The 26,261-nt window shown below is 45.1% G+C and overlaps 2 protein-coding genes across 2 annotated transcripts; both read left to right on the top strand.

Annotated features, from left to right (window-relative positions):
* Nucleotides 1-14,608, top strand: LOC135400495 (uncharacterized). The gene is made up of 5 exons (XM_064632327.1): nt 1-98; nt 3,604-3,791; nt 9,716-9,864; nt 13,895-14,045; nt 14,585-14,608. The coding sequence occupies exons 1-5, from the start codon at nt 71-73 to the stop codon at nt 14,606-14,608; spliced, it is 540 nt and encodes a 179-aa protein (XP_064488397.1). The 5' UTR covers nt 1-70.
* A 1,040-nt stretch (nt 14,609-15,648) lies between these two features.
* LOC135399585 (N-acetylated-alpha-linked acidic dipeptidase 2-like) lies at nt 15,649-24,283 on the top strand. Its single transcript, XM_064631310.1, has 4 exons — nt 15,649-15,767; nt 19,330-19,452; nt 23,681-23,867; nt 24,140-24,283. The coding sequence occupies exons 1-4, from the start codon at nt 15,717-15,719 to the stop codon at nt 24,232-24,234; spliced, it is 456 nt and encodes a 151-aa protein (XP_064487380.1). The 5' UTR covers nt 15,649-15,716; the 3' UTR covers nt 24,235-24,283.
* Nucleotides 24,284-26,261: the final 1,978 nt, after the last annotated feature.

Below are 26,261 nucleotides of genomic sequence, written 5' to 3'. Positions count from 1 at the left end.
GTGTAGACGAAAACGTTTCAGTGCCATTGTCACGTGCATCTCGCAAGTGAAGTGTTCTCTTCTAGCAATCATGCGGCAGCGTCTCTTATCACCAGCTTGTAAGTTTTGCAACCCCTTTCTACCCGAAGCTTGGAACACGTGTGTAGAGTCATGCGTAGAACATTATGGGGTTTCTAAGAACGCAGATCTAATAAGCAGAATGTCACATATACACGACGAGACGTCCATCCACTGCTGGAGGTGTCTTCCTGACGCCGTTACTTGCAGCAGGAAGACATCGCCGCGGTGCATAATTTTGAAATACGTTTCTCTTCCTTCCTTGGAGGAGGAGCGAAATGACATACGGTTGCACGGAACTCTGCTTTTGCCATACCATAGCCATTTTCTGACTTTACGCTTCGTTAGTTTAACAAAAATGCATGAATTACACTGCTATTGTTCGTGGTGTGTGTAGATAAAGTAACTCCACATTTACGTACGTAACGAATTCCCTGCTTACCGGATCGTGGCAACTGCCAACCAAACTCTGCGCAACAAATATAGCTACACAAACTCAATGCTTTTCGTACACTTCCAATCCAGACAAACTGTGACAGTCAAAACTGAGAAATTTATGACGTGGCCGCTTCTGATTTCAGTCGAGTGACTTGTAGTGCAAGATGCGGACGTAGTTCCGTATCGGGACCATTGGCTTTTTTTTTAAAGAAAAACGAATAACAACAAAAATCTAACGCTTTTACGTGAAAGAGGAAGTAATTAGTAACGAAATTCAATAGGAATGTCCCTCGTATATTGCGTAAAACGTATAAAAATTAAATTTTATCGCCGGTTCCTTGATGGCGATCCGCCATCTTGGCTGAGGACCTTACTGACCTAACCCGAGGCACAGTTTCGACGCCCGCATCGCCTAGTGCGTGCCTGGGGGGAGCGCCCCCCAGACCCCCCCCAAATGTGTAGAACCTAACTGGTCGTTGAAATGGGCTAAATCACCTCACTAAAGTGAGGTGATTTAGCCCATTTCAACAACCCTACCTTTCGCAAGACAGCAAGTTTCGAATCCGTTAGGCTTAGCATTCCCGTGTTTCTCCTGAGCTAAAACTGAATCAGATGAGGTTGTTTAAATGCATATAAAAAAAAACTTCTAGTCCACAGAATTTTATAATTCTTACATTTTTAGATTCAGTATATGATCTTCTTCCACTTCTATGCAATATTTACTTTCCTAACCGTTTCAGTAATTTTTAAAAACGAGTGGTCCCGATACGGAACTACACCCCAAGAGGCGCCTACCGACACTTTTGGGGGGACCGCGCTCTGCCACGCAAAATTGGCCCGTAATCTCGTTTACCACAGTCCACAGATGAATACTACGGGACACCGTGAAGCGGACATACCCTTCGGTTCAATTTGTTCGACCGGTTCGAGCTGGCTGTTTTTGCATTTTCCGTACAGCTCCTGGGAAAACGTGGGCGTGGGGGGACGTGGGCAAAAGGGGGGACGGCGAGTTCGTGAGGTGCCCCAATGGTCCCCACTCTCGTTTTTCCCCATTCCGGACCACCTACTGAATATGGGGATAACCGTGTCTGGCACCCCCACGGTGTAACAATAAGAGCAACAACTTTATTATACAAGATGATGAATGGGGAGCTTCATCACCAGGGGCGATACTCTACCCCACTACTGGTGGTGATGCGGGGAGCGAAATGGTAAGCCCCTTCACAATATGGATCAAACTCCTATGGTATCCTGAAAGCTGATGACAGCTTTGAGGGCAGAGCGTTGGTGGGCTGGATGTGGCCAGGGACCAAGCAATTTTGTAAGAGAGAGGGGGCGAGAGTATAGCTCGTTAAAGGTACTATAAAGCAGTCGAGGTGGAACCTATGCAATCAGCATGACGTGAGAGTGCTAGACTCAAAGGTTCAGCACAACAAGTACTATGCGCAGGAGTTTACTCGAAGTATTTTAATTGGTAAATAAAAACGCAGTCAAGAATGTCGAGGCGACGCCTGGTGGGAAGAAGTCCTCAATTTGTCAAGCAACATTGTGAACAAGGAGACCGATAAACAGATGGCTTTCCTGTTGGGATTTGCAAATACTACCTTTTGAGAAAATGTAATTTGTGTGAAAGAAAATACACAAAAGCCGAATCTTGCACTCAGTAGCTAAAACGTCTATACCTGGGCCTTGTTTCAGCACCGTGGCGCTGCTATCGTACGTCGCTCTGTTTGGCCCAGAGTCGTGCGCATGAGACATTTTCGCCGCCGTACTTGGCGGAGTTGGCGTTTCGTCGGTCTGCTTCGCCACAGTGTTGTCAGTAGATTTAAATTAGCATTTTTTTCGGGAGCTATAACATCTATGTGAGAAAATCTTGCGGCATTTTACTCCTGAGGACGTACACAATTCAGGGCACACAAAACATCAGGTTGCACCTCGACTGCTTTATAGTACCTTTAAGGGATCCGGAGAGTACGGTTCGAAAAGGTTGGTATAGTGTGGGCAATGGAGAAGAACGTGCTCTAGCTCTTCAACAGCACCGCAATGACTGCAGTGGGGAGAGTCAACTTGCCTCAAGCGGTAACGCCACTGCGCTGTAAAAGCCACGTCGAGGCGCATTCAATTAACTAATGCGGCATCTCGACGAGGGGTATATCGAGGCATGCGGAAAGCGAGCGCTGGATCAACTCTGCTCAGCATGGCTGGGAGAGAATGTCAGCGGTCCATTGGCGGGTAGCCAGAGGTGTCACGAGGCGTCGGAGTACGGACCAGGTCCCCCAAGGTCGCCATTTTCCCATGTATTTGTTCCTATCTCGATGCGTGCAATGCCAGAGGCCGCCCTTAGATACCCCATTGTTACCAGACGTTGGCTTGCGTTTGATTGTAGCGCGCTAAAGATCCAGTTGAAGCACAATCCAAGCCAGGCCAAGTCACCGAAGGAGAAATGGACGACTGCGCCTGGTACGACAGGTACGCCATCTGATGCACGCAGCCGTGCACTTCCTGCACCTCCGATCGCTCAACACGTTTAGAAACGGGGCCAAAAAGTGGAACACGACACAGAAAGTTGTTATACGCGTTTTATTTGGACATATAAAGACTAGATTCATTCGCAGGAACAACAAAAACATTTTGCCGCTAAACTTAGCGCGCTGAAGTGATCCGGAACGGCAACAGTGGGGTATCTAGTGGCGGCCTTCTTCATTGCCCGCTTTTCCGGGGTGAGTTTGGGGGACCTGGTTCGGACCGACGATCTCATCTCAGCAGCGCAATACGGGTCCGTCTCCTCTGCAACGCTGTCTGCCTCTTCCCTTCGACACCGCAATGGGCTGGCACGTTCCTTCGCAGCCTACGTAACAAGCTCCCTGAAAAAATGGCTGAGCAGGCTCCCTGATTTTAAATCTCATCTCCAACAGTACAGGTTCCCTTTCATGGCTGCATGCGAACATGGCATGCAAGCTGCACATCGCGTTAACGGATATACAATCTATCGATCTCACCAAAAATTTACGTCATTACTATTGTGCACAGAAAGATGCTTATCGTCCCATACCTAATTCTTGTCCATTTTACAATATATGATACACATTTTTACGTTCTCTTTCACAGCCCCCCGGCAGGCCTACGGGTCCGCGTCCCCACCGAGGCCATCTTTCATCAGCAGGTGGTTTAGCTACGGGGGGAATCTTAAGCGCTTCCAACGAACCCCAGCAGAACGGATGCTTTTGCGATGGGTAGCCTGCTGGGTGATGATGGCAGCAGTAGCTACCATCGTCATGCTTTTTCTGCTGTTTCAGGTAAAACCTTGCTCGCAGTTATGTCGTAAGTTAGATAAGTCAGCATTGGCTAGCAGATTGGAGGGACGGGACGGCACTGCGCATTTAGGCAAGTTTGCTCACCTGACGTCACACTCTAGCGGTGACGCTGCGGTCGACAAGGCGTCCACCTGGTGTGGGCAGAGCAGCCGCTGTGTTCATGCAAAGTGAGCATGCCGCAAAGCTGTGTGTCTCGAATGGGTGTAAATGTGTGAAGTGTGTAAATGACCCGTGCGCACTTTACCCGTCGCAATGACGAAGCAAACGAATCCAGCAGGGCAGGGCATTATGGACATTCCCTCACGGAACCTGAGTTCAATTAAACGACTGTAACATAATCTGGTGGAGGTGATGGAGGTGACTGATTAATCCGTTGGTGACTCGCAGGAACGCTTCCACGTACATCCACTGTACCTTGTACGGAATGCAGAAACAATAGCTTACAGTTAGAGGTGTAATACCAAGGTACCGCAGCACATGAATGGTCACAAACATTTGAAATAACGCGAACTATTTTAAACTCGGACGAGCTACTATGTGGTGCGGCACGGAAATGTATTACAATGCGCCCTCTTGGCGACATCGCGGCCGACGGTGTGCTCGCCTACTCAGTTGATTTATTCGGAATAAATTTTAATTTTAAAATTTCATTCACATTTCACTTACCATATTTTCGATACGATGCGTATGCTGGAATTTATTTTGTTTGAATTGGACGCGTTCTATGAATTAGTTCATTTTCTACACGGATGTACGGCATTCTTGCTAGTCATTACTTAATTTGAGAGTGATGATGTACCGTTGGTCACCATTACGCTCGTTCCTTCAGCAACTGGCTTCTCACTTATTGTACTGGCGCCCATGCAAGATGTTGTATCCCATTAAATCAATTGGAAAGCAGTTTCTCATTGATACACATTAGGCCATTCCCTTTGTTGGTGCAGTTTGTACAACATGTCGGATCTCATTCAATCAATTGGAAATCAGTGTTTCTCATTGAAGCCCATTAAACCAAATCGTCGAATTGGTTCCTTACTCCTTTGATGCTGTCTTTGCCAGACAGCAGGGCGGAGCCCGGTTTGGCGAAGGCAGATTCTCTGCTTAACTTCCAATTCAGTCAACGAGAAATAGCGGACTTTCACAGGTTGAATCAATTCGCAGTCTGACTTCTCATTAAAATTGCGGCAAGAAGTCAATGAGATCCTGCCTACTATTTCCAGTCACGGGAAGATACAAGAAAGAAACATATTTTGCAATATACGAAATATGAGGATGAATGAAAACGAAATCGCCCAGAAAACAGAGTCCCGTGACAGTGCTCCATTTGCAAAGGACCAGCACACCACATGCTTAAAAAAAAGGGGTGGCGGTAACATCTGAACTCATCATCCTTAAAAATTTACCTTGTCCCACTCAGAAACATCTACTAAGGGCATCAGCGTTGCCGTGCAATGTTCTCGTCGAAATTTTGCTCTTGTAAAACCGAACCACACAGTAGTTAGACTGTTTTTGGTTGGCATTTGTTTTAGCCAAACGTGGGTTCATCAAGAGTGCACTAGGCATCACACAGTTCCCTTTACTTGATTCCATTGCAAGAACTAGCTGACACGGTGTATTTGGCTAGGTTGTCGCATCTCTGCCGAGGGTCCAGAGAAGCGAAATATTTATTATGAGAAACATGCAAAGCAGGTGTAGAGTACACGACTGACAAGGCAGGACGACCGTTGTCACCCTCCCCCCTCTCCCCCCTTATAGCGTTACTAAACGTGTACCTACTTAGTTAACACGTCCTTGCGATTAGCGGATATGGTATTACTCGTAGATATGTTCTGTACATGTTCACTCTCTTCTACCCAAGTTTTGGCAGAATTGAGAGCAGTGTGGTGGGAGTATCCCTCCTTAGTGCAGTGGTAAGATCCGTAAAAATCGTTGTTGGAGCAGCGTTATGTTGCTCCGGCACGGTATCGCAAGAAGTTACTGAAGAATAAGCGTGGCTGTTACCACTTCAACTACAGATAATGGGGGCGCTTGCTGACGTTTGAGGGAAGTCGTCGCGTAGAGGCGGGGGCCTCAGTGTCAGTATCGCGCGACTCGTTGAACTGAAGCTAACCGCGAGGCAAGCTCAGGGCAACCATGGGGTTCATATTACAGGTCGACCCCTGTTTCACCGTGCTTCACTCATCCGGATCCCGGGCTATACGGGCAGAAATCGTGGGTACACTTGTCCATGCATTTTAGCTTCATTTATTCAGGTTTCAGCTTCTAGATCCGGGCATGAATTTCGAGGAACCGCTGTAGGAAGGTATCCAAAAACCGGCTTCGCCTATCTGGTTTTAGGTATGAGTTGGTGTGCGACCTACATTTTCTACGGCAGGGGTGACAACCTTCACGGTAGAGCGAACTACGGCTCACTCTGCTTCAAGGGGTTCCCCCTTTCTCTCTTGTGCCGTTTGATAATGTCATCCAATTTTTGACCATGTGTGAATTACATAGTCAGATGTAGATGTTAAGTATTGCTCCGCTTGTATCTAATATCACCGAACTCCTCATGTAAATATCTCGTCCTGGATCACCTCGTCGCTCACACTTGTAGATACTCACTGGTTACCGCCAAGCACGTTAGCCTGTTCACCCTCCTCTCTTTCTTATCCTGGTCCATCTTATCGCTCATACCTGTAGATAGCTTTTAACTACCACACACTCTCACATCATCTCTCCCATAAGCATCTCTCACACACTCACCGTAGTTGTGGCGCCCCATGGCCTTTGTTGCCCTTTGTGCCATTAAAACCATAATCTCTCTCTCTCTCTCTCTCATTTTGCACACGTTGAGGTGATTTGAAGTTGCAGAGGAAGGTCCTTCAACCAGAAGGCCGGTTGGACAGTCCTCTATGTACGATACCTCGATCTGGACGGACATAAAGAAATGTTTGTCATCACTGATGAAGACGTCATTGATATTGTTGGTTGCAATGACGACAGCAGTGAATCAGATCGTGACACTGAAGCACCATGTGTGGCGACACTCCAAAATACCCGAAATGCACTTAGAACTGATTTAGTGTTCTTTGAGCAAAAGCATAATACATGACGGTAAAGCCCAGAGACTAGGGATGACTACAAGTGACGAAATCTCAAACTTAGCTGAGGTTTAGTACAACAACCAAACACATCCACGGAGAACGAGCAAGGTCAGGGAGGAAACGAGATAATTCTCACTAATGGGTATACTTGACCTTGCTTGTTCACCTTAAAGGGACTATGAAATTTCCCGAACCCCCATACTTTTTTTCGCTGGAAACTGTTCTTCCCGCAGAGAAACTAATATGCCACAAATTTTTCCGGACGAAATCGCTCCACTCTGCGAGGAGCGCGTGCTGGAAATGTCTCTTCCGCGTTCCTCCTCTCCCGCGCATATTTCCCTGCCGATGGTGTAACTGTACGGACCGCTCTTCGGTTCCCCGTTACGTCACCGGTGTTGCACAATGGCAAGTAATGCCGCGAGCTCGCGCTGTGGCTGCCGCCACTGCCGAAATCTGCCGATCGCGCGAAAGCTGCTGTCATGGAGATTTCCACTCCCGATGAACGCATACGCGGGATCCTACGGCGCATGCTCCTGGCGGGATTCCTCGGCTCGGCAACACGTCACGATGACGTGTTGCTGAGCCGGCCGTGGTCGCGTCAAGTTACCCGTTGTGTCTCCGCTCGGCAGCTCGTCACAGCGCGGCGCCAGCTGTCCTCCCTTCACCGCTCCGTTTAAATTCGCTCCCGAGAAATCCGCTCGCGCGACGAAAGTAAAATTTCGGTTCTAGACTCAGAAAAATGTCTTCTTTCGAACGAAACGAAGAAAAAAATCGTTTCATAGTCCCTTTAAATGTGTTCGGTTTTTCTATTCAACTTCAGCTGAGTTTGAGACTTGATCTGTGTGTGTATGTTGTTGCCGTCCGTGGTCTTCGGGGTTTTACCATCATGTATGCATCATGTATTCTAGTCACCAGCAGGCTTGCTATTTAGCAATTCTTTCAAAATAATAATGTTCCCTAAGTTAATGCCATTACAAGAGCTTGGGAGAACTTGGAGTTTTTAGTAATCTTGCACAAATGAGTATGGACGGTAGGACAGTAATTACGAAATCAATACAGACCTCGTGGACAGCTCAAAATATCGTATTTCACTTATACGGATGCCCCGCTATCAGGACATTTTCGCTGGGAACGGTCAAGTCCGGATAGACAGGGGTCAGCTGTAGTATAATGACATGTGAGAAAAATCATGACAACCTATGCATAAAGAGTGCGCAATTTTCGCAATTAGTTCCAGAGGGGTGACACGACCCCCTTTCGCCCTCTCTTTACGTCAGAGGGACAACCAGAGAATGATCCGTCACTGTATCTTAATTATCTCTTGAGCAGGGAGCCCGTAAGAACGAATGCAAACAACTCATTCAAGAGAAATGCTGACGCAAAGAATCTAATCTGGGTCTTCTGGGTTTATTTTTTTTTTTTTTTTTTGTTTGTTTTTTGCCAGACATGTCTGTCCGGGCAGATATGCCTATCTATTCCCCCTGTACTTGAGACACTCAAGGTCGAGGGGGAACGCGTGCTGGTCTGGTGTGGGGGTTATCGTATCTGACCGGAGATTATAAGACCCAGGTTCGATTTCAAGCGTCAACACCGCTTTTCCCTCAGTTTTTTTTTTAATTCTTAGCCTTCAAAGAACTAATTTTTCCCTATATTGAGCATTTTTTTAGCAATCGAATTTCAAAGATTGCTACACAACGCAAGCTATATAGCGGACTCCAGAAGCACCACAACCCTGAGGCGACTCGCGCGTCATCTATTGAGAACGCAATTAACCACGCATTACACCAATGCAGTAAGCATTTCATTGTGATGGTGCACGGTTACTGTCTTACGGAACACAAGAACGCAAACCACACATTCTTTTGAATCACTTGGATGCGACGTTTTGCAAACGCAGAGACGCAGAGTGAGAGAGAAAGGGGAACAGGTGGCGCAGATCACCTCGCAGGCACGGAACTCGGACGTTACAACCGTCAACAGTTGAAACCAGACTTCTCAAGAATTGCTTTTTTTGAATCTGCATTTTTTTAAATTAATTAATTTGTTAGGCACTTTGAGGCTTTGTATGTATTTGTCCTTTCTGTGTGTTCCAGCCTCAGAATATCAATTTCTCATGTTCAACAGATGGCGCTTGCGTCGTTCCCGTCGTATGAACGTGTGTATGAGTGAGAAAACCGTAAGGGTGAAAGGGGGATGAGAGAGAGTGGTTGATTTGTCCCTTCAGATGGACGCGCCCTTGGAAGTCGCCGGGGAGGTGTGTTACCTTAGCTCAATTGGTAGAGCCCTGTACCGGTAATTCAGAAGATGTGGGTTCGAGTCCTACAGCTGGCTAACCTTTTCAGTAACTTCCATCTTTGATCTCAAAACGGATTTGTTTTTTATAAATCCAGGTTGCTTCGAATTTTACCGGTGTATATTTTGGCATTTTTCGGGAAAGTACGGAAACCCACAACCGTAACAATGGCGAGATTTAGTACATGACATGAACTCTATCAAAACGACACGATAAAGGGAGCTATAAAATCCAAGCTTTCCGATGTGATGTCACCCGCTTCAAACAAACAGAACCGTTATCGTGGACACCTTCCGATCGCTAAACAACGCTGACAGGGCATCGTGTGACACGGACCACTGGCGTTCATTACCACATATCGGTTCATACAGACGATGGCGTACCAGACGAACGCAATGCATTCTGGGGAGTCGTTCCACTATACCCACAAACCGTGTCATTCTTGTCAGGAAACCCTCGTTTGTTGCTGGGTCGGACTTACGAACTGTTTTCACACTCCAAACGAATGAAGAATGTCTTTGTTATTCCAGGTGAACAGCTATCCAATTTTGGACAAGAATCTTGCAAACATAATCCGCCTGCAGCGTAAGCTCACACGGGAAGGATACTCTGATACGGATGAAGTATCAAAAACCATCATCAAAGCGGTTTCAAGTAAAAATATCGCGACTACCGTCAGGTATGCGCTCTCATTTAAGCAGGATTGGAAGTGGGGAGGAGCTTGATATTGTCTCGACCACGTACTATAGTACCCTTCTTGAAAATGGCCAGCCACAAACACTCAGCGGCTACGGATACCGTCGCATTATGTCAAATAACGGGGGCACGCGCAGCTTGCTTGCCTTTACCTCTCTGTAGAATGACCACCATTTTCGTTTGCCTAGATTCACATAGGGCAAGAAGTAAAGTGAAAATTGTTTCCACTTTGTGCGACATTATTCTTACAACGGAACTGTTTTTTTTTTTTTTTGCCATGATAAGAAGCGACAATCAATCAATAGATCAATAGACAGATTGGTAAATAGTCCAATAATCAATATATCCGAAGGTGTGCAAGCGGCTGGAGGAACGCCAACATTGGCTTGTGTTAATGGCTTTTCACGACAGTCCAACTATGACGTCACAGTATGTACAAGGTAACACGGCCATCCCGGCGAGTTTCGAATTGAAACTTCTACTCTTTCTTAAAGCCCCAGGACAGATTTTCTCTTCAAGAGGTATGGAATATTTGATTGGTCCTGAAACGGGATAGGATGATCAGTGACGAAATCAAAATAACAAGAGAATGAGCGCGCTCTTCCATGCCGCCGTTGGTCGTGCGTCCGCGCTTATCATACTCAGCTCATTTATCGCGGAATGAATTAGCAGATTCTTCTCTCCGTCTGGATATTGAAAATGTGCCAGCGATGTGCTCGAAAGCCCGCCATTTCAGTTCAGGAAGGGTTCTTCTCCAGCATGTGCCCACTGCGAGATGCCTCCTATCATTATTTCGGATTGGACATGTTGTATTAGGCGTACTGGTACCGGCGAAAGGTGGAACAATGCTTGGAAAATGAATGAGAAAGAGCGACAGTGGATAGCGCACTTAAGCGAGAAAATAAATGTTTCGGTAAGGTGATACCTGGGATCATCTAAAGTGTGGCCTTGAGCATTCCTTCTGATAGCTAAAATGAGGCTCCTGGCTAATCTCGATAGGTATCCTATCCTATTTCTCATGAATTGTTTGACGTTTCCACGGAATGACTATTTCGGACCGTAAAGTATAGGGACGGCAAGCACGCAACACAGGCAACACCAGTAAAGTATGTGCAACGCAGAGGTGAAGGCTTATGAAGCGTCCATTTGTCCATTTGTCGTAAGTCCGGACACGTCCTTCTTGGCGCTCCTTCCGGACACTTCCGGATTCTTCTTGTCGAAGAATGTACATCTTGCGACATACTTGTCTGGAGTCGACAGCTTGCGGCTGATCCGGCCTTGACTCTCCAGCAGACTTGTGCGTAACGCGTTACTAGTAATTGCGTTACTTGTAATCAATTACTTTTTTGAGTAATTTCTCGAGTAATCAGTTACTTTACTGTGAAAGTAATCTTTCGAGTAATCAATTACTTTTTGGAGTAATCGATTACTCAGTAATTGATTACTTTTCTGGCAGAGACTAACTTATTTTTCAGATGTTCTGCCCCAAGTGAAGCCCCTCGTGCCGTCAGCCTTTGTTGGATCGTTCTACTATAGCAAGTACAGGTCATTGTACTAACGTTCTGGAATTTCAGGGTCTCTCTCCCTAATCTTTTCCTACACCAGTATGGTGGTACCTGAAGGTTTAGAGGTTTAGTGAGTCATGGGGAGGTTCCAGGCAATGTTCTCCCACAATCGGGTCAACGTCTTCCCGGGCGATAAATACAGTAGACGTACAGATCTACCTGTCCTAAGCGTTTTTGTTTTTCGTGTTATTTCAGCTGTTCCGCTATTGAACCTTTCTTTCTTTTTTTCTGGGGCAGACAAAGACAGGTATAATTTGTGTGAATGCCGAGTAACGACCGGAGTAACGCGTTACTTTTTTACTCGTTACTCAATTACATTTGGAGTCGAGTAATTGGTAACGGTAATCAATTACTTTTTGCGTAGAAGTAGCGGTAACGGTAATCAATTACTTTTTTCGAGTAACGGGCACAAGTCTGCTCTCCAGCCGTGACCAAATTGTTTGATTCGACTAGTAAACACACACTGGGTAGCTTGTCGTACGTGTGCATTAGTCAATTCAATCCAATTCAATACTTTATTTCCCTTTCGGTTTGAAGGGGAAGCAAAAAGCCGTAAAAGCAAAAAGTCGGAAGAAACCTCCAATACCGATAGATTTCAGACAGAATAAACCGCAAGCTGTCGATTCCTGATTTTTGATTTGATTTGATTTGTTTTTTTTTTTTTTTTCTGGCACGCTAGCTACTAAGGCCATAGTGCGCCAAATAAGCTGTCGAGTCCAGACAAGTATGTCGCAAGCTGTACATTTCTGACATAGTTCCGTATCTGTATGGCTTCAAAGCATGACCTACTACTATACTAGAGACCTGGACATGCGCAATGCTCCCAGCACCGGGGTAGTAGTTCCTGCAATCGCCGCTTGGCTATGGGATTTGGCGCTAGCTCGCACTATTCGTTACCACGTGACTTGTCGAAACCGCGGCGATGTATGGTAGGCTGTGTTGACAACGACGAAGCAGTCTGAGAGAGATAATCAGTGATGGGCAGTAGTTCAATTACATGTAGTTGAATTACTAGTTAAATTACTTTTCGAGTAGTTACTTGGTAATTATAACTACTCTGTCATATGTAGTTGCAGGTTGGTAGTTAAATTACATTTTTTGTAGTTAACTACTGTAGTTTAACTACGAAGCCGCGCCCGCGACCTCGTGGTGATCGCGCGAAGCCGTAGCAGACGCCTTAGCCCGAGGCACCCGCTTGGTCGCGGCCGGAGGCAATCCAATCCAAGTATTAGCGTTCTGGGTTGCAGCGAGCATGCGTTCGTTGTTGTTGCAGCATGTTTCACGTTCTTCTTCTTGTCGGCGTTATTGCCTGTGTCACTGTCGGGATGGACTCCTTCGTGATTGAGTACTGCTACAAGAATGTTAAGGTCAAGGAGGGAAGCGCAAACTTCACTGCAGAGTGCCGGTTTTGCCCCTGTCGTACGTTGTCCGGCAGCGTGAGAAGTTCCAGTAACTTCTTGAAACACGTGCGGGTGAGTAAATTCACTTGCGTTAATAAATGATCTGTGTATTCAAGTGCTTTGCTATAGACAATTTCCACCGATTAACGGCAACTCCTATTTTAATGGCAACGCGGCAGTGCACATTCGTTTAGGATTACCATTTTCTGTTCGCATTGCAAATACCCTCTTTCACTACATCGCGTGCACCTTTGCTGAGACATTTGGTTGTCGTGATCTACAAGGCGTCAACCATAAAAAATGTCCCGGCTCCTTTGTTTCTGAATGGCGTTGGACGAATTGCCTTCTGGAAAAATTTGAAGCTCACTGGAGCACTAGAAGAGTTTTGTATCTGCTCTGTACCAATTTATGACCGCAGACAGGTGAGCGCTTTGGGACTCAGGGGCACCAGGATGGTGTGAACGCATTACGAATGTACATCGAATTAAATTATTACTTCAACCGATATTGCTGTCTATTATTACTTATTAGTGACACCTTTATTGTTCTTACAGCCATTTTCCACAAAGTAGTTGGAAAAGTAATTGAAACTACTTTGTAGTAGTTACAAATATAGTTTAATTACTTTTTGCAAGATGTAGTTAATTAGTAATTCCAATTACTTTTAAGGGAAGTAGTTAGTAGTTGTAGTTAAACTACCTCATGAGTAGTTACTGCCCATCACTGGAGATAATAGCGCGTGCTTAGCAACAGCCTGTGTATCCCTGCGTAGCAGACTAAAGGCGGTGGCAAGGGTGATTCCCTCTCCCCAATAATGCTATGTGGCGCTTGCACCGGACACTAACGTAACTAACCCGTGACCCGTCTCTCCCATAGGGGATCGCCAGCTGTCCAGGTCTCTAGTATAGAGTAGGTCGTGCTTCAAAGTTTCGCAATACCGGAGGAGCTGCGCCTTAAGGACATCTGTTAGCTGGAGACGCTTGCTTTAGACGGACACAAAAATTACGTGGCAACGTGAAAATAAAGGCGGAGTATTTCCCTTGTGCAGGCATCTAATCACTGGTCTTCATAGTGGGCTGCATCAAGATGATCTGGTAAAATACGTAAAGAAAACATGGTTAAAGCAGGGCCTGGATTCCGTGGAAGAGGTGTCCTTCAAAGTGCTTATGAGCATGCCGGACCCTACAAACGGTAACAAGGTATGCAACGAAAAGAACATGATCGGAATGATGAGTTTGCGATTAATAGCGTATGGCGTACTATAGCCATACTGGGGAACGGACCACAGAGAATAGACGTATCGGGGTCCTGTCCTGTCGTTTCTTCTCCCTGCCCCGTTCCCACTGCTAGTTCATCATGCACTATGCAGCAAATTTGCTGTGGGACAAATCAGCCGTGCGCGAAGATTAGATAATTGCCGCTGATCCCAAAGTTGATTTATGCCATGTACTATACCGTGTCTTGTATGGTGTCATATACAGGTCGTTTTTTTTATAATTTAAAGTTTTTTTTTATAATAAAACCTAGACGCTGTTTTCACTGGTGGGTTACGCTCGGCAGTGTACGTAACTTCTAGACGACTGATTACATAAAATTCATTAATTAACTTATTAATTAGATATCTTTGAGGGAATGCTAGCCGTTAAGGAAGAATTGAAGCTAGCCGTTAGACATCGTGGAAATGCAGATTACAGAGTTGAAGCTAGCCGTTACTAGAATCCGTCCTGTTTTTCCAAAGTCTGACACCGAGCAGGTACTCTGAGATATAAGTCGGTAAACTTTCGTATGGAAATGAAAAATTTCGTAATGAAACCGAAACTACACACTCCTTGAGCGCTGAAGCAGCGACGGCAGTTTGTGTCGAAGGGCCACGTGTTTTGTAGCGATGAAGCTGATTGGAGGTAGGTGCTGATCTGATGGCCAGATGGACCGCTTACCGGGCCAGATAAGTCATATCGTTTCTGCGCTCAAGAAGTATGTAGATCTGCTTTCGGCTCATTTGGACACCAAAGTTGGGCGGTTTATATCTCAAGGCATGTGCTTGTCGTAGAATTTTTTGTAAGAGGGTTGGTTGAAAAATTATCGCCCACAATTCAATTTTTCAAAAAAAAAAAAAACGTCTCATGAAAAAGGTTATTAATTTGGAGGTAGAATAATTCACCACTGGAAGACGGTCCCGATTGGTTAACGCAGACACAGCGCTCAAAAGAGAGCTGCAAAAGTTGACGGGTGCTCCACTTCGACAAGCGCTGTTTTATAGCGGTTCGCAGCACTAGTCACTGTTTTATAGCGCTGTGTACCAAATCGCTATATGTGGGAACTTCCCTAAAAATTCCTTCTATATGGGAATATGTCCCGATTATTTGTCATTGCCGAATACATAAGACATCGAAAACTATTCCTACATCCCTGTTCCCACGGCTCATGTTCCACAGGGTTCCACAGGGAAGGGCCTGTTCCCCCCTTCCAGCAGCTTTACGTTACCAGCTAAGTTACAGTAGTTGTTATGCGAATTCATTTGCAAATTCATGGCGTGTGACGTATTTTCTTGATGACCAAATTATCCGCACAATAGTCAACCACAAGTCGCTCGGGGTGCGCCGTAACTCAGAAGGATATCATTCTGTCTCGTTATTCATTGAAAATGGGATGGGTCCGCTTATATTTTGGACACTTCGCATGTTGCATGACGAGTTTGAACATTAACATTATAATTTGTTATTGTCTTTTACATAAGTTGTGTTTTAAAAGTCTACAGAAAGAGTTATTAATTTTTTCAATCTACATCGGATTTACAGGTAGAGCTGTACAAGGATGGTGCGTTGGTATTGACTGCTGCGAACCAGGAGGTTCCAGCACCCGGAAGCCGGATGGCCATAGGTCCTTCATTCTACGCGTACTCCGCTGCAACCGACATAAAGGTAAGAGACCCGCGACGAATACGTAAGGTGACCCAGTTTGTTATCAGCGCTTCAGCTCACGAATGGAGTCCAGCTTCCAATAAGCCATAACAATATCGGGAATATTGCAGTGCAGTTTCTGACAGACCTAAGGCGTCAGTTCACAAATTCACGCGTGTCCACGTGTCTCATCGAAATTCAACTCTGATTGATTTCGATGCGATGTCACTACTGATGCACTCGGCTCGTCGATTTATCTGTGATTCTTGAATGGTGCGACGGAGGTGATCTACTGCATAGTTTCCCAAACTTTTGGCGGTGACGGACCCCCAGAAGCGATGAGAACCAATTCACGGACCCCTACCCACACACACACACACAGATATACCGGGATACGCGCTGTGTACAGTGCATTGCAGACCGCGTTTAATATGCGCGACAGGGTACAACAAGGAACGAAATTACATTTGTGCAAGCATAAACATGGTCAAGTGACTGTCTAGACAGAAGCGAAGTTGACTTCCAAGGACATCGATCAACCGCTTGCAACGCAATTGCATGTCTGTCTGCTCCGTTTCGAGCCAAGGTAACACACTGCTACGCCATTCCGTACTTTTTCTTCGATGGTGCACTGCTTGTCAACTCTCAAGATTGATAATACCAAACAGAGGTATCATATGTAGTGCCACCATCGCTGCAAGAGGTCCGCAGGCTGCCAAATGTAAAATGCGCTAAACACAGGAACACTCTCAGTCAGTTCGAACTCGAAGCAAAACGATATGACGCACTGTATTTCCCATGCTAGCCAGTGCATAACCAGCAACCTCGTCAGCTGCTGCGTGCTTTCGATACAGCTTCAGAAACGGTTCCGGACTGGTTTCTTCTTCTTGTTTGTATGTGTATGACGCGGACAAACGTGCATTGCAGGACTTTTCTATCAGAAATTAGAAGCTAGCCGTTGAAGCATGTTTGTAGCAATTTTGGAGGTTCCGGTGTTTGGAAATCGGGCAGCATGTACGAGCGCGTGTTTGTGGGGACGAAAATCCTCACTGAAATATGAGAGACGGTCGCGGACCCCCACGGACACTCTCGCGGACCCCCAGGGGTCCGCGGACCACATTTTGGGAAAGACTGCTCTACTGCATATCACGCCGCTACAGAGTGTTAAGAATCCCGCTGCTGAATAATTCTGAAACGGCTAACGCTATCCAAGAACCTCCATGATTGTTCAATTCATTTCACCGTTTGTGTTTCAAGTAAGTGTGAGAGTCGGCGCCAGTGAACGCACTGGGAGGTGCATAATAATAGGCGTTCGTAAGGTTATCGTGCCTATCGGAACCAATCGCAGTCGTGTGTGACTCAGAATCTTGTCCACTGATTGGCTCCGGCAGGTACGGTTCAACGCAAGCCACGTTATCAACGGTTTCCTAAAACTCTCTAACAACGACGAAGGTGGCTACCGTCCACTCTTTCACCAACTGTTTCGTCGTCGTAGCGCGCGCAAACATGATTTCTGCCATTCTCATCCCGTTGGAGACTTCAGATGCATCCATCGATATGTTGGCTGATGTGCAAGATAGCTTCATTTAGTTTTTGTTTTTTCTGCATATTCCGATATCGACACTATTAGAAATAAATAGGCCCGTTGGACAACATGACCAACAACTTTATTCTGAGATGATGAATGTGGAGTTTCATCGTCAGGGGTCGATCTCTACGATATCTCTCTATGTATATCTCTATATCTCTCTATATACCGGGTGCCTCAGTTAAACGCCCGGGCAAAAATAACTCGCGAACGGATGCACCAATCGAAGAACTTTCGTTTTTACAAGTATCTGTCCGATACTACCTACAAGCTGCGCACCGTGTGACTGAGTGGGAGGCGCATATTATTTAAATAAAAATTCAAATGAGTTTCGTGAAAACATAACTTCTAAATCAGGGCACCGTCGGCACTAAAATGGATACTACCCGTTTTGGGACCTTCAATGGACACCTTTTCGATAAAAATGTGCCACTCAAGCGGGTCATTTGTTGGAGTAATCAATTGATTTCGGTTTACATATTTTTGTCTCGGCTGGTCGCGGTGAAGCGCAAAAGCACGCTCTTCCACTCCTTTATCCACCAATGAATTCCGTGTTCTTGAGCTTACTTCGCAACGGGGAGTGCTGAAGAAAAAGTTTGGGCCAGTGCTGTACTAGTGGAAAGCATGTGATATCAAGGTACTTTGCGATAAAGTGAGTTTCGACCGTGCGATCATAACGCAGACAGGGCGTATATCAGTCAGAAACGCGAGGTAGGGGACTGCGAAGCCTGTATGACGCTGTTACCAGACTTGTACGTATTTGGAGTATCGTATTTAAAATACTGTATTTTAAATACACTTTGCGGTATTTTGGTACTCTACTCAATACTTTTTGTTTTGTGTATTTGTACTCTATTTAAAATACATTTTATGGTATTTTCTATTCAATACCCTAATTATTTATTTTGGATCTCCCTCTCCAACTTTCTGTGTCGCGTCTTTCCATTATCTTGTTTGTTCATAAGAAATTTCTAGAGTCACTAAATAAATTTCCTGAGTCCCTCGGACTTGACCCGGACATTGGCCCTTCTTGGAAGTCTCCATTTAGAGATCTTGCCCCGTGTGTACTAATCCTTGGCCAGTGAGGGTTCTATTATGTGTGCCCTGACGCGGTGACGCCGAATTCTTACCTCGCCGAGCAGGGACCTGCTAGAAGTTTGCTTTGTTCTGGGTCACATATACTTAGTGAAGTTACGTGGTATCTCTTTGTCATCTTTTTGGGACTTGTGTTTAGATGACTCCTATCACACAGCAGCGGCTAGCGTAGTGCGCGAGGTTTAGGTGATTCCTGTGACATAGCGACGACTTGCCGCATTGACCAGTGACCGGCGACTTTTTGCGTTCAAGGATAAATAGTATCTTAATGGTATTTCAAATACTTTTTGAAGTATATTGTACTCTATCTTAATTACGTTTTGACGTTAGTATTTATTATCTTATCTTAAATACATTTTTGAGTATCTTGTACATGTCTGGCTGTTACTTTTGCTTCGTCACTCCCGGTTGCGAAGTAAGCGCAAGAACACATAATTCATTGGGAGATTTTTATGGAAAAGGTGTCCACTGAAAGTCCCAGAACGGGTAGCACACATTTTCATGCCGACGGCGTCCTGCTTTAGAAGCTATGTTTCTCACGAAACTCATTTTAATTTTTATTTAAATAATGAGCGCCTCCCAATCAATCACACGGTGCGCAGCTTGTAGGTGGTACCGGACAGATACTTGTAAAAAGAAAGTTATTCGATTGGTGCACCAGTTTACGAATTATTCATCCTGATTTAACTGAGACACCCTGTATATCTCTCTCTCTATATATCTATCTATCTCTATATATCTACGATCTCTCATCGATACTATACATCTTTTGTTATGTACTACGCAAATTTCCGTAGCTATGTAATTCTATATCCGAGGGATATAACGACTGTCTTTAACGGTTGTGATATTTTGACCAAGTTTCAAACAGAACTGTCTTCATGCGGAATATATCTGCAGGAACCCGTGATGTATGTCAACTACGCCACGAAGCGCGACTTCGACTACATAACCCGCCGTGGTCTCAACGCTTTTGGGAAAATATGTATCGCCCGAATAGGACAAATACCCAGAAGGGAGAAGGTAATTTCGTCTTCCTCACTAAACATTGATTCTTGTACATAGTTCATAGATCTCTATCGTCCCGGCCAGAGATTCTTCTAGCAGCTCCAGTGGACTAGTGGATCGGGTGATTGCATTCCATGTCGGGAGTGTGAGGTAACCCGGGTTCGAAACCGGGGCTCCGGCGGGGCTGTTTGGGTGTTACCCTTGGGTTTCCTCAGACGGTTTAACACAAATGCCGGCACAGCTTTTAGTTTAATCTTCCTGCTTTTACATAGTCACCAACCATCTTCATTGTCTTTTCACAACAGCTTTGGCGCATATGACCTTAGTTTGTCCGTGCGCCATAAAAACCTGAATCATCATCGTCATCATCAGCCGGCACAGCTCCCTGTAAAGTCTAATATACAGGGCTTGCCCTCTCAGCCCAATTTTCCATGTATTTCAATTATACTGTTTCCAAGCAACAAAAAAATCAAATCACATCAAGTCAGCCCAGGACTAGAGATGCGAAGCCTCGGAAAAAACCCCGAAAATTCGGGGAAAAAAAGTTTCTTTTCGTTTTTTTCCTCGTCTCCGGAAAAATAGCCCAAAATTGCCACGCGACAAAATTCAAAACTGTAAATTTCCGTGCCCTCGATGCGTTCCAACCCGCCAACAGTGCCTTAGATGCCTCTAATCCGCCAACAACCACCAACTTAGAGCTCCGTCTGGCAGCTCCAAGCGCTCGCCATCGCGTTCACATAATAGTGAGTTTTAGTACACCGTTGATAAAGTTATCGTCTCTATCGGAACCAATCGCACTCGTGCGTGACTCAGAATCTTATCCACTGATTGGTTCCGGTTGATACGGTTAGACGCTAGCCACGTTATCAACGGTCTGCTAAAACTCTCTATTGCCGGAGTTCTGGTCGGAGTGGACGAGTTGTTCCAATTGCCTATCGCTGAGTAGACAGCAGTGCCATGGAATGCTCTGCTCTGCTCTGCATTTATGCCTAGAGGGTGTACACTACTAAAGTTTCTAGCTTATTGTATGCTGTGGCTTGGCCGGCAGTGACTCAGCAGTAATCGCGTTTGTTTCGATTTTTTTCCAATTTTTCGGGAAAAAAACCCGAAAAGAAAACGTTTTTTTTTTTCGAGCGATTCAAAATTTTCGGAAATTTTGCATCTCTACCCAGGACGCATGGTCACCCCCCCCCCCTTTCCCACTGTGATAGTCGTGATGATCACCACCTCTACTTCTTTGAAATAATGCTGTTCTTTTTCGGGCTTACAACCACGGGTTTCCGGTCAGATATGCTAGCAGTTTGTGGTACTTATGGCCATAGCTGCTGAAACTTTGGGCGGCAGAGCCTTGTCAAGTTACTCCCGGTAAGTTTAAGCTTTGCTGTCCCACCATGTAATGTGGTAAATCAATAAATTGAAATTGAAATTGAATTGAAATAGTTGACGATGTTCCAGGAAAACCCTAATCATCATCAACATCATCATCATCAATTTGTGGTACGAATGACATTCAAACGCTTAGGAATATCTCGTTTAGTGACAGGCTTTCGTGATGTACCTGGGCTTCATCAGGTGAAAAAATTGACCACACAGTTGGAGTAATGCAGTGTGCGTTTTTTTTAAATTCTTAGTTCTTACACATTTTTTACAAGAAAAAAATTATGACAGCAACACAGATGCAGTTTTTGTAAGTGGGTTATGCGGCCAGGCGATCGTCCGGCTGTAAAGTGTATCTCTAAATACTAGATAACTAATTGCATTATTACCTAAAATTTAATAATTAACGCATGAATTAGATGTTGTCCGCGAAATACGAGATAGCCGATTTTTAGACAGGCATAATCCAAAACCACGCTTAAAAAAAGTCCTAAAACGATCTCAAACTAGGACATATAAATCGCCAAATTTTGCGATACAAAGAAGTAGTAACCTGAACCGTGCACTTCCTGATCGCGAGAGGAGCGACTCGCATTCCCCGTCGGAGGACTACGTGCTTTGAAGCAGTGGGGCTGATTGGGCTAGGCGCCGATCTTTCGACCAGATAACCCGACGGAATTGAAGGTTGCAGGCCGGTGTCGTTTCTGCGCTCGAGAAGTGCGTAGTTTTCATATATAGGCTAATTGACATAGCAAAATTTGGCGCTTCATATCTCAAACTTCATGCTCCTTTCAAGATTTTAAAAATAGACTGGATCTAAATAAAGGCTGGCTAAAAATCTGCTAGCTCGCATTTCTCCTCAAACGCCTACTTAATACGTCAATTAAGTTTAAGCAATTAGTCGTCCAGTGTTCGCATATGCTTCCTGACGCATAACTCGACAGCAAAAATGGCACTTGTGCTGCTCTTGCAGCTTTTTGTATTAAAGAAAAGTTGTAGGGAATGAAAAAAAAAAAAAAACACTCATAGCAAATACCTGTTGAAATTCAGTTTCCGCACGGGAACGTGTCACTAAAACAGAAGCTCCGATCCGTTCAAATTTTATTATTTGTGAACGTGACCGCGCTATTATATAAATTTTTAAATATTTGTTGTCTATGTGCCAATATATCTGACAAGGAGGTAGGCGGAGGTTGTGGGTTCGAATACCACTGCTGGTGTCATTTCGTTAAATGTCATTCTCTAACACTGTCAGCTCGAGACCTATGTTCTGAGGGTTCGTTTATACGTATAGTCAAGCACTTCTTCATAGATAACGCGACACATAGGCCCGGTTTCTCCAAAGCCGATTAACATTTGAACCGAGATCAACGTTCCCGGAACTTGAATTTAACGCTTAACCCTACTTCACTAATGGGACTTATTGTCACTGACTTAATGTCTTATTGAAAGAGAATTCAGTGTTAACTTCAAGTTTCAGCAACCCTTGATCTCGGTTGAAAGCTAACCAGCGTTGGTGAAACCGGGCCATAGACGGACAAACCCTCACATCAAGGTATTGAGGTAAGGGTCAATAATGGACTGACATCTATTTATTTATTTATGTTTATTTATTTTCAATACCCTCAGGGCCACAAGGGCACAAAAGAGGGGAGGGGCTTGGATACATAAATACAAAACACATACAAACAGTTACAAAAAGGCGCACTGGGCGCTCAGAGAATGCGGAATGAACACACTACAACACTCGTACGATTACGGCTTTCAGCAGACGCCGTTAAATGATGAAAGGCGTGCAGAGTTCACGACGTACCAGACCTGTCCGCACATAGTACTGTCCGGTATTACGTCCAATTGTTTCCAAGTACTGTGTGAGGCACACGACCTACTAGATTATAGCGACCATGTCATAATCGTCAAACTCTATGGGGAGCCCGTCCACGCGATCCGCTAGGGGCGCCACTCCTCGGCCCGCGAGATGTACATCATGATTGGACAATGGAAAATTGAATTTCGAACGCGCAGAAGCAGGCGTACGACTACCGTAGCAGACGACAGCAACAGCTCCTACGAAAACGCGTAGAATGATGATAATGATGAACTTTAGAAAGAAGCATCTCTCGTGGGACATCCACCGCCTGCACAAAAATACGAAGGTAAGCTGAAATACAAAGTATTGTAGAAATTGCGGCTGCAATAATCGGGCCGATGAGTAGCGCCACCGCTAGCCTGAATGAGGCGCCGGGAAGGTACCATTTTCTGAAATCCCCGGCCCGTGACGGAGCGGTCTCCTATTGGCGGGAGCGTCCACGAAGGAACAATACCAATTTAGCGAGGGTTCGTATTCAGTACGCAGCTACCGGCAGCCCGGTAGGCTACTGGGTCTACCGTACTCTATCAGCAGATAAGATTCTGAGTCACGCTCTCTGTCATTGGATCTCGGTAGGCACGGTATGTTAACGGTGACGTTATCAGTCGTCTGCTAACACCCGCTATTAGCTTCTCCGAGGGGAGGCAACGCTCAAAACCAGTGACTCTCGCTAACAGACAACCCCGAAGTATTCGATATCTACTAACAGGTGGCGGTGCGCGACCTCCCCTCGAAGACTGTATTGGTATAGTTCCTTCGTGCACGGGCTGGAGATCTCACACCACCCGGTATATCACACAATACAGGAACTGATTGTAGCTTGTGCGCAGGACTCGATATGGGCGCTCCCGCTGACACTTCATTGTCATACAGTCTTGTGGTGCAGGGCACTTGCATGTCATTTGACGTAAAACGTCAACAAGTCAGACAAAGCCATCTCTGAAGAAGGGTGGCATGCAAAATAAAGCCTATACCGTTTCTGTGGTTATCATTCAGGTGCAAAACGTAGAGAAGGCTGGGGGCGCTGGACTGCTTCTCTTCTTGGATCCAGAAGACGTTGGACCGCGGACCACCAGAGAAGGACCTTATCCAAACTCTTGGTGGGTTGGTGGCAGTGCCATGGAGAGGGGCAGCGTGGCTTATGTTCTTGGGGACCCTCTTACGCCAGGGTATCCATCCAGGGGTGAGAATATTTGAATTGTAGCAGTTAATGGCTATGTGGTGAGGCTCTTTTCGTGGCCTAACACAGTGTTCCTGCTTTATTGACAGAGTACTTTAAAGGAGCGGTGAGGAGAACAGTGATTCTTAATGGGGTTGCACATTTAATAAATGACGATGAAATAATGTACCTAAACCTCAGACTTTTAAGCTTATTAGATTATTTTAAGTTTCGACCTGCAGGACCCGCAATGAAGACGCACGTGATGCCTAATGTGACCCCATTGCCTCTAACAGATGGGATGTATCGCATTCCACAATCGAAGGCCAGTCTGCCCAGAATTCCTTGTCAGCCAATAGGATATGACGATGCCAGAAAGATCCTTTCGTAAGCCCAACTTTGTTCCTATATTCGCTTCAAAAATAAGCCCAACTTCTATTACTTACGCGTTACCCATGCAACGTAAAAGCGTCGTCCCCACTGAGCATGCGCCGAACATGCGCTTACTATTGAAAAATAGTGAAAGATGTGAAGTACCCGTTGCCATGGATATTTCAACGCACGTGTTCGTTTCGGGATTTTTTTAAAGCTCGGACGGGCTTCAACGAATATTCTTTCCCCTTCGGCTCCCTTACTTTTCATCGAAAGTAAGTAAGTGGTTCAGATGACCATTGGAGACTGCCCGTGTGAGAAGGGTATAATACCTCTGCCACACGGGCAGGTCTCAATGATCACTGAAACCAACCACCATAGAACCAGTGCCGTGTATACCAAAGGGAGTCTGGCCATTAGGAGGAGCCTAAAAAAGAGGCTCGACCCTGTCAATCAAACTTAGGAGGATTTCATTGGTTACCGTTTTCCATGGCAGCTGCCATGACACCAAATTTTCTCCAAGGTGGAGGATGGCGCTTGGAACGGCGAAGCGGAGATTTCGTGACAAAAAATTTTACAGACTACTTTAATTTCATACTGTGAGTATATATCCTCATGTACGCATCTGCAAAATCAGCTTCAACTTTAGCTCCGCCATCATTATTTACACGACAATTGGATGATTCGTCGCTAATGTTAGTCCTAGTTAAGAACGTGATACCAAGAAAATAGCAAGGAGGACGACTCTTACACGTAGGATTTTCCATTATATTATTGCATTTTATTTATACGTACATATTTGCTCATTTTTAATTCGGTCTACTCACATTACGTGATTTAAAACTTCATAGCGGCAGTCGTCTGCTACGAAGAAGCGGTTGTACCGCTCTCCTGGCCAATCACTTCTGCCAGCAACCATTTCTGCAATTCAGAGCCTTCCCAACATGTCTTTCTCCATGCAAATGGCGTTGGTAAAAGTGGGCGCAAAATCCGTCGTTTCGGTCTGTCACCGGTGATATCCGTTTCAATCCGAATCAATCGAGTTTCTCCAAAATGGTTGTACTCAGTAAATAAGGGTGAGTTATAAGTACTGGATGGATGTAATAATAGACAACTGTATTTCGACCTCTGATTGGCTAGATACCTTAAAAGGTGGGTGGAGCCTCAGGTATAGACAGGTCCCATTAATGGCCAGACTCCCTTTGGCATACACGGCACTGCATAGAACATGCGCGTAACGCCACCAAGCGTGTAACTTCTCAACCTGCTACAGGAAGCGTTGGATCGCATCGAAAGCCACTTACTCACAAGTTGACGTGCAATGACCATAATAGAAGACTGCCTGCGTAACGGCAGGGAGGGGGGGGGGGGGGGGCGGTTATTTGTCAGAAAAAAAAATCGGCTTGAAAAATACGGCTTGCTATTCCTTAGTAAAGAAATCTTTGATCAGTAGTTAGTAACCAACCTCCAAGGACGGTCAAAGTCAATCACCGATCTTCCGTCCTCCCCCTCAGGATGCCACGTGCTGATGAGAAGAATCGCATCCCGCAGGTATGCACCCTCGGAAAGAAAGAAACAAAAAGTTCCCCGCGACAATTTTTCAACTTGGCGTCGAACCTTTCTTTCTGAGAGTATATATAGTTAAGTTGTGGTATACCACCGCTGCTGCGTGTGGGGCCTAGGAAGGTTGCTAGAGAGATGTGCATGGTGTATCACTCTAAGGCTCCCTGTTACCGACAGTTTCTTCGAGCTTAGTAAATAGAAGCTTACGATATGGTTGCAGAATTCGGAGTGACCATAACAGAGGAGCTAGTGCTCCGGAACAAAATGACAACTTAAAACAGCTCATCTTATGTAAAAAAATCATAATATGCAATATGTAAAATGTAATATGTATATGTAAAAATATGTAAATATATATGTATGTATAAATGTATGTATGTATCTATAAATAAATATGTAATTGTAAAAATATGTAAATATGTAAAATATGTAAATATATATGTATGTATAAATGTATGTATAAATAAATATGTAAATGTAAAA

This window comes from Ornithodoros turicata, chromosome 7 (assembly GCF_037126465.1).
Source record: "Ornithodoros turicata isolate Travis chromosome 7, ASM3712646v1, whole genome shotgun sequence".
Lineage (NCBI taxonomy): Eukaryota > Metazoa > Arthropoda > Arachnida > Ixodida > Argasidae > Ornithodoros > Ornithodoros turicata.
This window is presented reverse-complemented; position numbering and strand designations above follow the sequence as displayed.

Excerpts from the sequence above, each read along its gene's own strand:
- LOC135400495 (XM_064632327.1), top strand. The coding sequence starts at position 71 with ATGCGGCAGCGTCTCTTATCACCAGCTT. Across the intron at positions 3,792-9,715 it reads TGCTTTTTCTGCTGTTTCAG|GTGAACAGCTATCCAATTTT; the intron begins GTAAAACCTTGC and ends TTGTTATTCCAG. Across the intron at positions 9,865-13,894 it reads AATATCGCGACTACCGTCAG|GCATCTAATCACTGGTCTTC; the intron begins GTATGCGCTCTC and ends TCCCTTGTGCAG.
- LOC135399585 (XM_064631310.1), top strand. The coding sequence starts at position 15,717 with ATGGCCATAGGTCCTTCATTCTACGCGTACTCCGCTGCAACCGACATA. Across the intron at positions 19,453-23,680 it reads AAATACCCAGAAGGGAGAAG|GTGCAAAACGTAGAGAAGGC; the intron begins GTAATTTCGTCT and ends GTTATCATTCAG. Across the intron at positions 23,868-24,139 it reads GCCAGGGTATCCATCCAGGG|ATGGGATGTATCGCATTCCA; the intron begins GTGAGAATATTT and ends TGCCTCTAACAG.